At 48.2% G+C, this 12,287-nt stretch overlaps 4 protein-coding genes across 4 annotated transcripts; 1 reads left to right on the top strand and 3 right to left on the bottom strand.

Moving 5' to 3' along the window:
* Window positions 1–1,108: 1,108 nt before the first annotated feature.
* On the bottom strand, window positions 1,109–1,957 carry DFL_008886 (uncharacterized protein; the record flags this gene model as incomplete). The annotated part of the gene is made up of 3 exons (XM_067638683.1): window positions 1,109–1,588; window positions 1,649–1,707; window positions 1,783–1,957. 3 exons carry the CDS (start codon window positions 1,955–1,957, stop codon window positions 1,109–1,111), a joined length of 714 nt encoding a protein of 237 aa, XP_067486548.1.
* A 785-nt stretch (window positions 1,958–2,742) lies between these two features.
* Window positions 2,743–7,488, bottom strand: DFL_008885 (uncharacterized protein; the record flags this gene model as incomplete). The annotated part of the gene is made up of 4 exons (XM_067638682.1): window positions 2,743–2,823; window positions 2,886–3,180; window positions 3,232–7,206; window positions 7,277–7,488. 4 exons carry the CDS (start codon window positions 7,486–7,488, stop codon window positions 2,743–2,745), a joined length of 4,563 nt encoding a protein of 1,520 aa, XP_067486547.1.
* A 921-nt stretch (window positions 7,489–8,409) lies between these two features.
* On the bottom strand, window positions 8,410–10,589 carry DFL_008884 (uncharacterized protein; the record flags this gene model as incomplete). Its single annotated transcript, XM_067638681.1, has 5 exons — window positions 8,410–8,608; window positions 8,684–8,787; window positions 8,850–9,982; window positions 10,050–10,421; window positions 10,484–10,589. 5 exons carry the CDS (start codon window positions 10,587–10,589, stop codon window positions 8,410–8,412), a joined length of 1,914 nt encoding a protein of 637 aa, XP_067486546.1.
* A 163-nt stretch (window positions 10,590–10,752) lies between these two features.
* On the top strand, window positions 10,753–12,101 carry DFL_008883 (uncharacterized protein; the record flags this gene model as incomplete). The annotated part of the gene is made up of 2 exons (XM_067638680.1): window positions 10,753–10,932; window positions 11,010–12,101. The coding sequence occupies 2 exons, from the start codon at window positions 10,753–10,755 to the stop codon at window positions 12,099–12,101; spliced, it is 1,272 nt and encodes a 423-aa protein (XP_067486545.1).
* Window positions 12,102–12,287: the final 186 nt, after the last annotated feature.

The following is a 12,287-nucleotide window of genomic DNA, read 5'->3' as shown; positions in this document are numbered from 1 at the left end:
GTTGACGCGGATCCGATCATTGTAAATATGATCTATGCACGGCAGGAGATACCACAGGTGCATGCGAGGCCACATATTTCGGGCTGAATTCAGCTGCGGGGAGTCATCGTCTTATGCACATGCGTCCGGTGGCCAATCATTATAATACGTACGTATCAATCATGTTCGCCAACGTTGCGGCCCTACGAGCCAGACGATAAAAAGAGCAAAGGTACGAGCAGAGCCCGAACCACCCTATCTAAGACTCAATTATACTGACTGGCAATTATGACCCCAGGTACCGAAGAACCAAAAGTCTACCGCTGCGAACCCGACCCATTCACAAATATCTACTTAATCGATACCCCGGATTCGGCCACAAAGGGCGCAGAAACCCTCCATGGGATGGCAGATTTCCTCGCAAAGGGGTACTGGATTATTCACATCCATGGGATTCCAATCCATCACAGAAAAATGGATTTCAACTTAACGGCCTAGAATACATGGACGTCTTGAGGAGTATATGCAGAGACAAGTTCTTACCGAATACAACCCTCGTAACAACAAAATGGGAGGAACTCCCAGAAATCCCAATAACTATAGGTCGGTACCCCGAGGAAGAGGAGAATACGGGTAAAATACGATATTGGAGGGAATTCACGGACGGTAGGAGTGTTAGAAAAGCATACTATCGTCACTCCAAGGATTCAAAAAAGTCGGCCATGGGCCTATTGGAACGGTTTAAACCTTCCCGGGCAGTGCTTGTGCCGGATCCATTACACCTTCAAGAGAAACTTATCCGCAACAATCACTTACTTCGTGAAACTCTCGCCGGGGCAGAACTTGACGGTTATTTCAAGAATAGTCTTTCGCACCTGGAATCGGGAAATATTACGGATTCGTTGATGGTTGATGGGTTGTTTTTTCGCCCGAGGCGTCAGGAATCTCCGCCTGTACCTGAACCTTTGGATACTGCGAAGCTAGCTGCGGCCGGTACTTTAGCTAATTAGTTTGCTGATATATTATATTAAGAGCGTGTACCTCAAACCGAATTCATATTATCCTATAACCAAAACCACTCCTCGCCCCGCCCAAATCAAAACCTCAAAGTCCGCGGTCCCCTCTCCAACTATCCCCTACTTCGTTCCCTACGTCCCCTCCCACCACCTCGTCCGTTCCCCCTCCTATGCCCCCTTCCACCGCGGGAGCCCGTAATCCCCCCCTCCTCCTCAAACTCGTAAGCAAAAACCACCCTCCCCTTCCCATCCCCCCTCAACCCATCCTCCAAAACGCCCTTACTTCTTTCCCACTCAACCCCAAACCTTCCGCTATTAATTTTACAAGCATGCATTTCCCCAACCGTCCTCCTTCCGGCCTCTTTGTTCGCAACAAGGTTTAGTAAATGTTCAAATGATGATGCTGTGTTTTCAAGTATGTTCTCCGGGGTATCGACTCTTTGGCCGTAATATACCGATGTGAAGAGGCATGCTATCCAGTGGCCGTTCGGATCCGTTGGTTGAGGTGGGATTAGAAGCGTGGTGCCTAATAGCGAAGAGGGGTTTGAGACGTTGGTGCAGTGGGTGTGATAAACTCCGTAAGCTGCTGGGTACTATGAGTTTAAATCAATAAATCAGGGTTATATAAATATCTTGATATCGTAATATCGTACCAACCGCTTAAAAGCAAGAGCAATACCGGCACCCCACGATCCTCGGCAATTACATGCATCTATTATTTTGTGAAAGGTTAGAAACGGGAACGGGAACTTCCCCGAACACCATGAAATATCCAGCTATGACTTACGAATGAGCACGGAATTCGCCGGCGCAGCAAATATATCACCTCGCACCATAACTACACCACCGGATTGTCCCTCTCCCGCATCGATTGTTTCTACACCCTCGTCCGACGGCACCGAAGTTACCGAAGCTGGAGCCTCGTTTTCGGCGACATCCCTCCTAGCATTCGACGTGGACATGGCTGATTTTGTTGTAAATCTTGCGTTGCTAGATCCTAGATATCTTCCAGTCTCGGCTCTGGGGATCCCTCTAGATCTGGTATGTCGGTTGTGGGAATTGGGTGCTGTCAAATCCTGGGAAAAGTCGCTCAAAGGTCTAAGTCCAACTGGGGCTTTAAGTCGGAGCGGTATGATATAGTTTGGGGGTGGATGCTAATGGAAGGCTCTCATTTGGCCGACCAGCTTCACGTTAACGTGACTCATGAAGGAATTCTTAATCTTAATTAGTTTGAAGTTCGATATCTACGGCTGAGCTCTGAAGGATCAAACATCGCCAAGTTACAACTGCTTATGTTAACTCGAGATTCAATGCCCGAAAAGAGGGTTCATGCCATTTTTATTCGTTGACGCCTGTTGTTCGCTGAGCATCATGTGTCGTTTAAGCACCAGTCGCTGGCCCAAAGAGAACAAAACAAAAAAACCATGCCAAATCATCAAATCCAAAGAACCAAAAGAGAAGACCAGTATCTACAACCATAGGTAGTCCGGTCTATAATTAATACTACCCATTTCTAATGGCATGCGCTGTGATCCGTCTTAAGCGCAACCGAACGAGAATCCCAAAAACATATAAACCAAAAAAAACCAAGACCAATCCCTATGCTCCATTTGTGCTTGCCAAACGTTTGTTCGGGGCTGGAATCATTTGCTCCGTCGACGTCTTGTGATTGGTGCCCGCGGAATGGTTTGGTGGCGTTGCTGAACTTGCGTCGAAACTTTCCGAATCCTGTATTCTTACCCACTTGCTAAGCTGGGTCCGAAACAATAACGGAGGCATCCTGGAAGAGATCGATCATACAACTAGATGACCAAGCTTGTGTAGGACACTATATGTTTCGATTAGTATTTTGTGTCCGGTAAGCCGTTTAAAAATAATGGATTTACTCACAGAATCTCCGCAGAATTCGCCGTTCTTCTGCGTCAGCTCGGTCAAACCCGCCCACGGTGTCTCGCTGATCATTTTCTTGCACAACTGAATGCGACGATGGATTTGCTGGAAGGTCTCGATCTTCTCGGGAAGGGTCTTCTTTCTAAGCAGATCAAAGTGGAGGAAAGCTCGAAGGAAGAATCCAGTGGGCCAGAGCCACTCCGGACCTTGATGGTAATTTCTACCCTTGGAAGTCAGGAAGTCGTCATTGTCATCCCAGTTGATGTAGTATGGGCGATAATTGCTATCAATTGGACTATTTTATTATTAGCAGTAGTTCTCAGATGTAGATAGGGATGAAGCTTACTCAAGTGTCGCCATGCCAGTTGGGCCTCGAATGGCATCGTCTGCAATCTTCAAAGCACCGAGGGCATGGTCTGGGTCGAACAATTCAGGGGCAACCGTCATTGCAATCGGGAAGTTAGGTCGGAGCTGGTAGTCTTCGTATTCTTTGCCAGTTTTGTACAAGTCCTTGTAGATACCACGGCGGTTGACGACAGCGGGGTTGACATCATACCAACTATCGTCACCTGCGTCTGTCGGAATGTAGTAGCACTTTTCGAAGCTTGACTTGAGTTTCTCTTGCCATTCCTCCCAAGTAACAGACTTGTTTCGAATAATATCGACACCCTTCCACTTGAATTGGCCTTGTTTGGATAATTCACCAACCCATCGGAGAGTGCTAAAAAGCAGACCTGTAATTTCGATAGGTGCACCGTCTCGAGGAGTTCCGGGAACACCCTTATTGCCAGCACGTTCGCTTTCACCCATCTTGTCCATCCAGGTACCGCAGTTCCATTGGTTTCCACCAAATATGATACCAGTCTCCCAGTCGGTATGGATATCAATTTGGAACCCAGCTTCCTTCATCTGTGAATCCAAATTTGGTCCAGCATTTGCTTCTCGGAAGCTCATACCACTAGCGTGACGCTGGAGGCACTCGAAAACAATCTCTCCAATAGTGCTTTCCTTGCTAAACGCTCGTGGGTCATCCAAGGGGAACCAAGTATCATCGGATGGAAGGAAACGACGCTTGACTTTTTCGTCGAAGATGGAAATTCCATTTGGCGCTAGCTTGGTATAGTCTTGAATATTTTGAAGGAAGAACCAGACGGAATCACGAGAGTTGTATCTTGGGTTCGTGCCTGATGCCAACAAGTTGGGAATCATACCGTGCTTGACAACCGAAGCGAATGCCAAAATGTGGGCTTTAGCATCGTCATAACGGCCAGTGGCAATGAGCAGGCCACGGAGCGAAATAAAGATATCACGGCCCCAGCATCGCATATAGCTACTCGAAAAGTGGGGCAAGCCAGCAGCCATTGATGGAGTCTGCTCAAAGGGGCTCAGCGAGGCGCTCTTCATGAACCCGGTCATCTGAATGGAGACCAGCGCGAGGGACTTGACGAATTCGTGACCGTTCTTGATATTCGGACTGAAAAGCTCGATAGCTCTGTCATAGGCAGCGTCGTAAGCTGTCTGAATGACAAGAGCGAAATATCGAGGAACCAAGAAATTCGGCAACTTCTTGATGTGATCGAATCTCTCCTTTAGCCAAGCTGCTGGGGCTCGAAGACCGTCGAAGCCCCGGTCGGCAAGAGTTTCAAGGCGGAATACGGTGTAATCCAATGCCCAGGTGCCGTTTCTCAGATGTTGACAAAGTGGATGCCCGAGATCGTTGTTTCGAATGATTTCCTTCAGAACCGACCACCAGCCCTGCAAACCTGCGTAGACCAAAGGCCCCGAGCCGGGAACATCATAAACGCCAATCTTTCCATCACTTTGGTCACGCTCCTCTGAGTCGCAACGATAAAGAATGAAGTTGAGGTCTGTCAGGCTAACATTCTTGAAAGCCTCCGTGGCATCGGAGACAGCAAGTTTGTCAAGATCAACCGACCGGTCAATCGTTGGGATCCAAGTTCTAAAGAGAGCGATCGAACCAGGTGGGAACTCATCCGGAATAGTAACTACGGTATTGTTGCCTTCATCCCGAATATTAGGTGTGGACAACTTTTCAACCTTGGAAGGAAGTCCCCTAATTAGGTTTGGATCGCTGAAGACACTGGCGCGATCACTATCACTGTTCGAAACTGTGAGCTTAACGCTCAAGATATTCTCCACCTTGGTATCGATCAGATAAACAGGGTTGAAGTCCCCTCTGTGAGAGCCCCCACTAAAGGCAGTATGAGCGATGAGGAAATACCCCTCATGGGTCTGTGGGTGGACTCTATGGATGGTAATGTATTCTCCTTCATGATGCACATGCGTCTCATCATAACCCTTGTTTCCCATTTCAGCATGAATGTTATTCAAGATTTTCTTGACCCAGCCGATGCCACCATCTCGGAGAGCTGCATCATCCGTGTTATAGACACGCCTCTCGTTAACGACATCCAAGAGCTTGGGGTTGATATCATCGAAACCGATGACGCTGCCAGTCGCACAGGCGCACATGGATACCAAAGCACCAGTTGGAAGAGTATCTTGTGGAACACGCTTCTGGGCCGGAGTTTCATTATCGTGAGTGCAATCGGCGAAGAGAGCATGAATTGTGCTTGCTGTGACTCTACGAACTTCGCCGTCCCCTTCATTCTTGACGTGGTCTTGCTCAAAACTTCCGACTGGCTTTCCGCCATGCTTGTGGACAAGTCTTGAGAGTTCTCCGGGTCCCCAGGCTTGCATGGCTTCTCTGATGAGCGAGTTGATTCCAAGTCTTTGGATGAAGATATAATCCTTTGCCTCGCTACCGGAGAACAGCTCAGCAGCGACGTACAGATCAGACCTCTTCAGACGAGCGGCATCTAGGAGGTACTCCGCAACGTGGATGGGAGTAGAGTGGCAATTGTCGATACGGAAGCCATGGAAGATCGTAGCCATGAGTTCTGTATATTGCTTCATATGCTCCCAGAGGTAGGGGCTATCCTGTGGGCCTTTGCCATAACGTAACTTGACACAGTCGCCCCAGACGATAACCTCACGACGCAGATAGGCACGGCTGCTAGGGCCAGCGAAATCAATCATAGGATCGGCGTTCCAGATCCATCCGTTATTGGCCAAAGCGAGCTCCTTCTTGTCGAACTTAGAGGTTCTCTTGTTGGAAGGCAGTCTCGTGAAATAAGTTTCGATGAGAGGGGATGCATCTGAGACTGGGCCTTGCTTCGGGCCATGGTCGTCGATTCGAACATACTTGATACGGTTGAAAAGTTGCTCAAGAATCTCCTCAGTGTCTTCATCATATTCTTTGTACAAAGGCAAGTTGACCTCGTCAAGGAATTTGGCAAGTTCCTTTCGGAGTATGGCCTCTTGTTGTTCGTATTCGTCCTCGTCTGCTGAAGGTTCACCGAAAAGTGCATGAAGGAGACCGGCTGCAACCTCAGGATCAATATTTCGACGGAACCTTTCACCAAACCTATCATTCCCAACCAAACCCTTTTCGGCAAGGTAGCGAGCCTGTTGCTGGAATGGCCAACTGGGATCGACATCGAGGGTCTTCCACTTCTTTGCACCCCAGGCGAGGATACCAGCATCGGTATCACGTTCAGTATCGATAACATAATACTCCCACAAGCGAGTGGCGCCAATACAGTGCGTCTTGATACCTTCCATGACTTGGAGGAGATCACTAGTAGTCTTGAAGTCTGTTGGAAACCCGAGTTTGCGGAGGTTCTTGCTAAAAGCCAACAATGCGGTATCCAACTCGTAGGCAGGCTCAAGCCAGGGCGCCGTCTTGCAGTTGTACCCTGCCTCGGGATGCTCTTCAAGCCAAAGAGTATTGTTTGCGGTATGGTTCCAGACAACATCGGTCAGAGATAGAATCTTGTGCTTCTCCTCCATCGAATTGACGATGGCGGAGACTGCCTGGACGCCATCACTGCCCTTCCCAAAGATTTCAGGGTCGAAGTCAAGCTGGGAATAGATACTGTATGGCGAATTTGATTCTCCACGCCACATCATGGGGGTGAAATGGACCATATTGTATCCTCTATCACTGATACGAGCCAATTGAGGCTCCCAGTTCGAAAGCGGCCCCATCCATTTCGAAACAGCCGAGATAAGAGCCAAGCTATCGAGCTTCAATGGGCTGCCATTAATGTTGAGATTTGGAGAAACACAGATGTGATATATTGGTGTTCTCATTTGAACATTGCCGTCCCCATTGGATTGGGTCTTAGGGAGAGGGTCCCATTCCGGTAACTTGAAGTAGGTGACGTAGTAGCCAAATGACCCAGCGATGTGGATTGGAACATCAACCGTCAAGTTTCGTGAGAAGTCTGGTGTGAGTCTACGCAACACACGGATAATTAGCTTAATTCTTAATAAAATCACTCAATAGAGTCGAGTCAAGTACTTACTTGAACTCTCGGTAGTTTTCTCGGTGAAATTCTTTTCCTTTCTCAGGTATATTGAGCCAAAGGCTGCCTTGTCTGGTGATGGACGAAGTACCCTCGATCTGGAATCGGAGGGTGTATGGCTTTACTGGAGGCGGGAGACGGATGTATGTGCCATTGACGTCTGGGACACCGGCGTCGTCGAGGACGAGAAGGAAGACCTTTTCTCCGTCCATTCGGTCTGTACGGTCTGCCTCGAGAGCTTGATGAAGGGCCTTGGGATGGATAATTGGAAAAGCAATTTCCGGCCAATGTCTTGTAGACAGCAGGGTGTCAGACGGAAGTCCCAGTCCAAGAAGCTATTAGTTTAGCTCTTGCTGGTTCAAAGGATAGTTTTTGAGGATTGAGTAGCTTTCACGCCCGCGCCAATTATAAAACACGGGTATCGTAAAACCTGGAGGTTGTCGCAGGATGGTTGATTCACTGAGGGTCAGTAACGGTCAAAATGGTAGTCGTCCGGTAAGCTAGTTCCTAGACGTCGTGAATCCTAGCGAATGGAATCCTGTTTATGATAAGACGTGAAGTGAATGAGAATGGTTATGCTACAGAATGCAGAATTTCAAAGGAAAGGACTCGATAGTAGGTGGATTGATTGATAGATAGGGCAATGTAATGCTGGAGAGAGAGAGAAAGAGAAAGAGAGGGAGAGAGGAAAGAAGGCATAAAAGAGGAGCTAAAGCGGGGAGGAATGCTACGACGTGTATTCGCTGCACGGCCAATGTGCCCGCATGACGTTGGAGGGGTCGTGTCTAGTATAATTGCCCAATATTCAATATGGGCAAATATGCAGTCCATGCAACTGCGGGACGCGGACTATTAATGTCTGGTTGATCGTTCAGGAACAGAACAGAACAGAACAGGGCGTACCCGCTACTCAATTGCTCAATCAAAGGCTCCACGTTTTTAACTTTCAATTCTGCCATGGTCGCGCAGTCCATGAGCATGGCGGTCGGCGCAATGATGTAATGCCAAGTTTTATCAGGTAACGGTGTCTGAGTGCGCTAGTGCGGTTTAGTCTGGTCTAGTGCATATCTGACTTCATATCATGTTCGTGAGATATAATACATTTCCGGGTATCCATTCTATGCAATGTCGCTTTAAACTATTTCAATGTTGATGATTTGGATGTCCTGGAGCGGTTTGTCTTTGTGCGTCCGGACCTGTGATATCTTCGTAACTACGTCCAAACCTTGCACCGCTCGACCGAAGATGGTGTGCTTGTTATCGAGCCAGGGGGTTTTCTCCACCGTGATGAAAAACTGGGAGGCATTTGTATTTGGGCCGGCATTCGCCATCCTACAAATAATGAACTAGATCAGTAATCCGAGGGGAATTAACCATCGATATTATTTATCGATTTAGGGCACTTACGAGACGGTGTATGGCTTGTCATGTCTTAATGTTGAGAACTCGTCTTCAAATTCTCTGCCCCAGATACTTTCACCACCAGTGCCGTCTCCAAATGGGTCACCAGTCTACAATTTTTTTTCTTCGCGTTAGTAGGGTTCAGGTTAAGCAATTGCACAATACTACTCACCTGGATCATGAACTTGGGTATAACACGATGGAATATCAGGCCATTATAGTATCCGTTCTTCGAGTGCGTAACAAAATTCTCAACAGACTTGGGCGCGGCTTCCGGGAACAACCGGATATGAATATCGCCAAAAGTCGTATGGATGATTGCTGCCGTGCCGGACTCCTTCGCTTTTGTCTCAATCTTAGTTGATCCTTTAGCATTCGTGGTTGGTTTTTCGTTGTAGATATCTCGTTCTGACTTATTGACATCGGCATCTGAGTTGAACATATAGAACCGGTGCTTATTATGAGCTGTGCACACGAGCATTGGATCTCGAAGCCCAGCCTCTTGTAGCAGTGGATTCGAAGATGCTGCCATGTCCAATGTAACCACTTGTTTCTTCTTCGGTGCACCTTGGTAGAGGGCCAGGTTAATTGCTCTCCCCATTCCGGTCTCGTCCTTTGCGAACATTCTCGAAACTCGGTTCGTGACTGTATTCACTACGTTGATACCGAGTATCGACCCGTAGAGAATAAAGTGCCCGCTTTCATCAAATATGACATTAATCTTGTTTCTGACTGACTCCGCTTCAATCTCCTTCTCCACGGCTAATCGTCTTCCGAAATCCACATCTTCCACCTTTTGTACCGCTGTCCCTGCCTGCTGCATTGTAGTTATTGTTTCAATTGATTCGTCGTAAGTCCTCAGCAGTTTAGCGCTAGCAAAATCAAATACTCTAATTTGCCTGTCTGGCAATGAGAACGTCGCGAATTGCAATCCGGTAGGTGATATCGTCAAAGATGTCGGAGCAGACTTCGCCTTCTTGAAGTCGAAAAGATTGGTTTCAGCCTTGTATTCAAAAACACCACTTGGCTTGTCGTAGTCGTCGTGCGGTTGCCAATATTCCACCATTCCACCGACATCCGATGATATTACACAGTCGAACACGTTATTGAATGCCATAGCATTAACGGGTCGTCGGTGTAGCTTATTTAGCTCATGTATCGGCTCTGTATTCTCCCCTCGCCCGTCGAAGATTTGGATTTGATTCAACTCATTCGCAACAGCAAGAATCGGTATCGATGCACCTCTCTTGTGAACCCAGCAGATAGCTGTCGGTGTATGTTTTAACGTCAACATGGCGATGAGATCTATAACGCTAGTTAGCGAGCCCTAATAAAGTCCATCTATATGCTCTAGAAACGACGCTCACCATACCAAATGTAACCACATCGAATATTCTAATCGTCTTATCGACTCCACAGCTAGCAAAGCTTCTGCCGTCTGCACTAACCGACACACCCACGATATCCCCGGCATGGGGTTTAAACATCTTTACGAACTCAATCCCCACATCCTGCTTCTTCCAAAACTTAATGACACCGTCCGTAGAAGTTGTAATCAGGAAGTCGGTGAAAGGTGTCCAGTTCGCAAAAGTGACATTGTCACGGTGCATGAGAGAACGGTAGTACCGGGTTTGATTCGGCAAGTTAGAGAGATATAGAGCTTCATGCTTGAGGGTTCTTCTCTTTTTCGCAGCGGCCGCTGCAGATGGAAGGGAAGGGCCGACACCGTCGTCTGAGGAGCTGTCTGTACAAAGGACTACCTGTTAATCATACTGGGTCTTGTGCGCCGGCGCCTGTGAAGCTTACCGCCGTCGTCTTCGGGTACAGCTGATGCCGCCCGTTTATTCGGAGCGTCCTCCCCCCCTTGTTCCTCCCTGCCTCTCTTCGTGCCCGCTGTTACTGTCGCCGACATTTCAATCGCTGGGTGATCGTGGTCTTTAAAGGGTCGTGCTGAAGACGCGTTTGCAAAGTTCCAAATCCGAACAAGCGAATCTTTTAAATTTCTAGAAGCCTCAACACCATTCTTCAACTTCACTACAGCCCGTTGCACACCTCGATACCCCTCCCCCGCAAATATGACCGTCCGTATCCCAATAACCCACCTACGCCCGCCGAAATCTCGATTTCAACATGTGCGGTTCAATTCATCAGCTTCATGGGGAACTGCTAGCCAAGGGGAAGGCAGGCCGCTTATTCGATATCTGACAAAGCGTGATCAGGTCATAGACCAATTCAACTATCACTTCAAAATACCAGTTCGTAACTCCACAAAGAACAGTACTATCTAAATTTGGTACCCTAGAGTCAATTTGGCTGATTTAGTATATTCTAGGGGAATGAACCAAACACGGAGTCTGCCGCTTCCAAGCTGGCTCCATCTAATGTCACAACCATTGGGGAAAGCCCCAGATTTACACTCATCTCCGTTCCTGCGAAAAAAGGGCCTCGTATCGACTATACTACTGGCGGCGGCGGCGGCGATAAATTTGGGATTAGGATGCGGTCTGTGAGGGTGGAAACCCAGCCTCCAAGACCATCCGGTGCCCTTACCGGTCTCGAGATACCCGGTATCAAGGCTCTCACTCTTCCAGTCTTCGAGGGACCATCGAATCCAATTCTTTTAAACGAATTCCTAAGAAAATACCCACCATCTACGACCACTCACCAGTCGATCGACGGAACTTGGATCTTTGTAAAGCGAGATAATTCGAACCCTGGCTACCCGGTGTCGAAGCCTGACAACTACACCTGTACGGCGAGAGCAAAAGATCTTCTGGAGGAGACCACTCAGCGAATTCAATCCTACGACGCCGATGAGGCTACCAATGCAAGCCGAGCAGCCGGACAAGAGTGGAGACCCCGTCAATACCTACTCGAGAGAGTTTTCAAATCTGCAGGCCGGGAACTGAGGGATCTAGCTGTTAAATACAACTACACATGCGGCGGCTGGTTCATTCCAGCCTCCCCCTCTCGTGTCGACCAAGTCTTTGCTGAACTCTCAAGATCTCTTATTGCTGGAGACCTTAGCCGTACTTTCGCACACGCCGTCAAGGCCTCAGTCTTAGACGTCCCAAATTTGCCTCCCAATTTCCACATCGTCAATGTCATGGTGCCAGATGCCTGGGATAAAGAAGCCAATAAGAGAGTGCTTGACGTTCTCCTCAACATATACGGATTAGCGCCCGAGGGCTGCAAACCGGAATTATTCGTTCAGCTGGGCTACGGGCATATGCACAAAACCAAAGGCGACAGCTGCACATTTACACCGCAGGACTTCTATACCAAGTACGAACTAACTAAAGCAAGATTCACAGTCGCAAGGGAAAAGTCTTTCACGAGAGGCAAGATACTCGGCAACCGCTTAGCAATGGGCATGTTAGACAAACCCGAGGACAAAGCTCGGACACCAGAAGCTACAAACTGATCACTTAAACGCGGCAAGCTGGGGGTGGAGGGGTATATTACCTCAAACGATCCTAGGGTCTCGAAAATGGACCGGAGAAGAATCCCTCCAGGTCACGATACTTTGTCGGAGGGATAACAACATATGAATAACGGTCCCGCGAGCGGAAGCGGGGTAGTCTCGTGAGTGGAATCATGATTGCGTCGA

The sequence above is a fragment of the Arthrobotrys flagrans genome (genome assembly GCF_004000055.1).
Source record: "Arthrobotrys flagrans strain CBS H-5679 chromosome Unknown unitig_1, whole genome shotgun sequence".
In the NCBI taxonomy this organism is placed as follows: Eukaryota; Fungi; Ascomycota; class Orbiliomycetes; order Orbiliales; family Orbiliaceae; genus Arthrobotrys; species Arthrobotrys flagrans.
Note: the sequence above shows the minus strand (reverse complement) of the source record. Positions and strands in the feature narration are given on the sequence as shown.